Source organism: Austrofundulus limnaeus, unplaced genomic scaffold (assembly GCF_001266775.1).
Source record: "Austrofundulus limnaeus strain Quisiro unplaced genomic scaffold, Austrofundulus_limnaeus-1.0 Scaffold1346, whole genome shotgun sequence".
In the NCBI taxonomy this organism is placed as follows: Eukaryota; Metazoa; Chordata; class Actinopteri; order Cyprinodontiformes; family Rivulidae; genus Austrofundulus; species Austrofundulus limnaeus.
The window spans coordinates 36,055-38,376 of record NW_013953748.1 but is presented as its reverse complement, the minus strand read 5'-3'; the positions used below and the strand labels follow the sequence as shown (position 1 = coordinate 38,376).

Below are 2,322 nucleotides of genomic sequence, written 5' to 3'. Positions count from 1 at the left end.
TGACACACAGACACACAGACAGGTGAGTTTACCTGTGACACACAGACAGGTGAGTTTACCTGTGACACACAGACACACAGACAGGTGAGTTTACCTGTGACACACAGACAGGTGAGTTTACCTGTGACACACAGACAGGTGTGCTCACCTGGTGGCGGCACGTCTTTGTTCACCCACACTGAGTCCCGGGTGGTTTTGGAGAGGAAAACTGCAGAACCATTTGCTGAGGAGGTTCTGCTTCTGTCAGAACTCACCTGCACAGGTAGAATAAAAAAAGGTCAGAACTCTGAGTCCCCCTGAGGTGGGCTCACAGGATCCAGGCACCTGGTTCTGGTACTGGTTGGGAGCTGGGGTCCTGTGTTTGGGAGTGTCCCACTGCACGGCCACAGGTGACCTGAAGACCCTGGACACGCCCACACTGAAGTCCTGTTGGTTGATGAAAGATCTCTGCAGGTTGTAGGAGGCTGGACCCGGGAAGTCCTGCTGGGTCCGGACCGGCTGGAGGACAGGAGACAAGGAGACAAGGAGACCAGAAGACAAGGAGGTGAGGAGACAAGGACGTGAGGAGACAAGGATAAAGAAGACAAGGTTACAAGGATATAAGGAGGCGAGGAGAAAAAGACGTGAGGAGACAAGGATACAAGTAGACGAGTAGGAAAGAAGAGGAGGCAAGGAGACAAGGAGGTGACGAGGACAGGAGACGAGGAGGTGAGGAGACAAGGAGGTGAGGAGACAAGGAGGTGACGAGGACAGGAGACGAGGAGGTGAGGAGACAAGGAGGTGACGAGGACAGGAGACAAGGAGGTGAGGAGACAAGGAGACGAGGAGGTGAGGAGGACAGAAGACGAGGAGGTGAGGAGACGATGAGGAGACAGTAAATAGTGTCAGAAACTGATCCAGGTTCTGATACTCAGGTCAGATGAGTTCTGATTTAAAGATGACTTAAACAGTTTGTCTGAAAACATCTGGATCCTCTGATGACAGGTGAGTGAACACCTGGACTCACCTTGGACTTTATAAATCCACATGTTCCTTTCTTTGAGAAGGAAGGACTGAAGAGTTCACAACTGGACACACAGTCATAGCAGGCTGGACCCGGGCCAGGGTTCTGATCCACAACCAGAGATTATTTTACTGACAGCCTTTACATTTATTTACAGCTGATGTATGTTGTTTACAGATTATTGTTTACTGTTTATATTGTTTACAGTTTATATTGTTTACAGATTATATTGTTTACAGTTGATTTTGTTTACAGATTATTGTTTACAGTTTATATTGTTTACAGTTTATATTGTTTACAGTTTATTTTGTTTACAGATTATTGTTTACAGTTTATATTGCTTAAAGATTATATTGTTTACAGATTATTTTGTTTACAGCTGATTTTGTTTACAGTTTATATTGTTTACAGATTTTTTTTCAGTTGATTTTGTTTACAGATTATATTGTTTACAGTTGATTTTGTTTACAGATTATATTGTTTACAGATTATATTGTTTACAGTTTATAATGTTTACAGTTGATTTTGTTTACAGATTATATTGTTAACAGATTATAATGTTTACAGATTATATTGTTTACAGTTTATATTGTTTACAGATTATATTGTTTACAGTTAATATTGTTTACAGATTATATTGTTTACAGATTATTGTTTACAGTTTATAATGTTTACAGTTGATTTTGTTTACAGATTATATTATTTACAGTTGATTTTGTTTACAGATTATATTGTTTACAGATTATATTGTTTACAGATTATATTGTTTACAGTTTATATTGTTTACAGATTATATTGTTTACAGTTAATATTGTTTACAGTTTATATTATTTACAGATTATATTGTTTACAGTTTATATTGTTTACAGATTATATTGTTTACAGTTAATATTGTTTACAGATTATTTTGTTTACAGTTTATATTGTTTACAGTTTATATTGTTTACAGATTATTTTGTTTAAAGTTTATATTGTTTACAGTTAATATTGTTTACAGATTATTTTGTTTACAGTTTATATTGTTTACAGTTTATATTGTTTACAGATTATTTTGTTTACAGATTATTTTGTTTACAGTTTATATTGTTTACAGTTTATATTGTTTACAGATTATTTTGTTTACAGATTATTTTGTTTACAGTTTATATTGTTTACAGTTGATTTTGTTTACAGATTATATTGTTTACAGTTTATGTTGTTTACAGTTGATGTTGTTTACAGTTGATTTTGTTTACAGATTATATTGTTTACAGTTTATGTTGTTTACAGTTGATGTTGTTTACAGTTGATTTTGTTTACAGATTATATTGTTTACAGTT

At 35.8% G+C, this 2,322-nt stretch overlaps 1 protein-coding gene across 1 annotated transcript; it reads right to left on the bottom strand.

Moving 5' to 3' along the window:
- Positions 1-148: 148 nt before the first annotated feature.
- On the bottom strand, positions 149-1,108 carry LOC106535041 (O(6)-methylguanine-induced apoptosis 2; the record flags this gene model as incomplete). The annotated part of the gene is given in 3 exon segments (XM_014031909.1): positions 149-254; positions 325-498; positions 1,007-1,108. Coding segments are annotated over 3 exon segments (382 nt in total), but the record flags the coding sequence as incomplete, so codon positions are not given.
- Between the last annotated feature and the right edge of the window lie 1,214 nt (positions 1,109-2,322).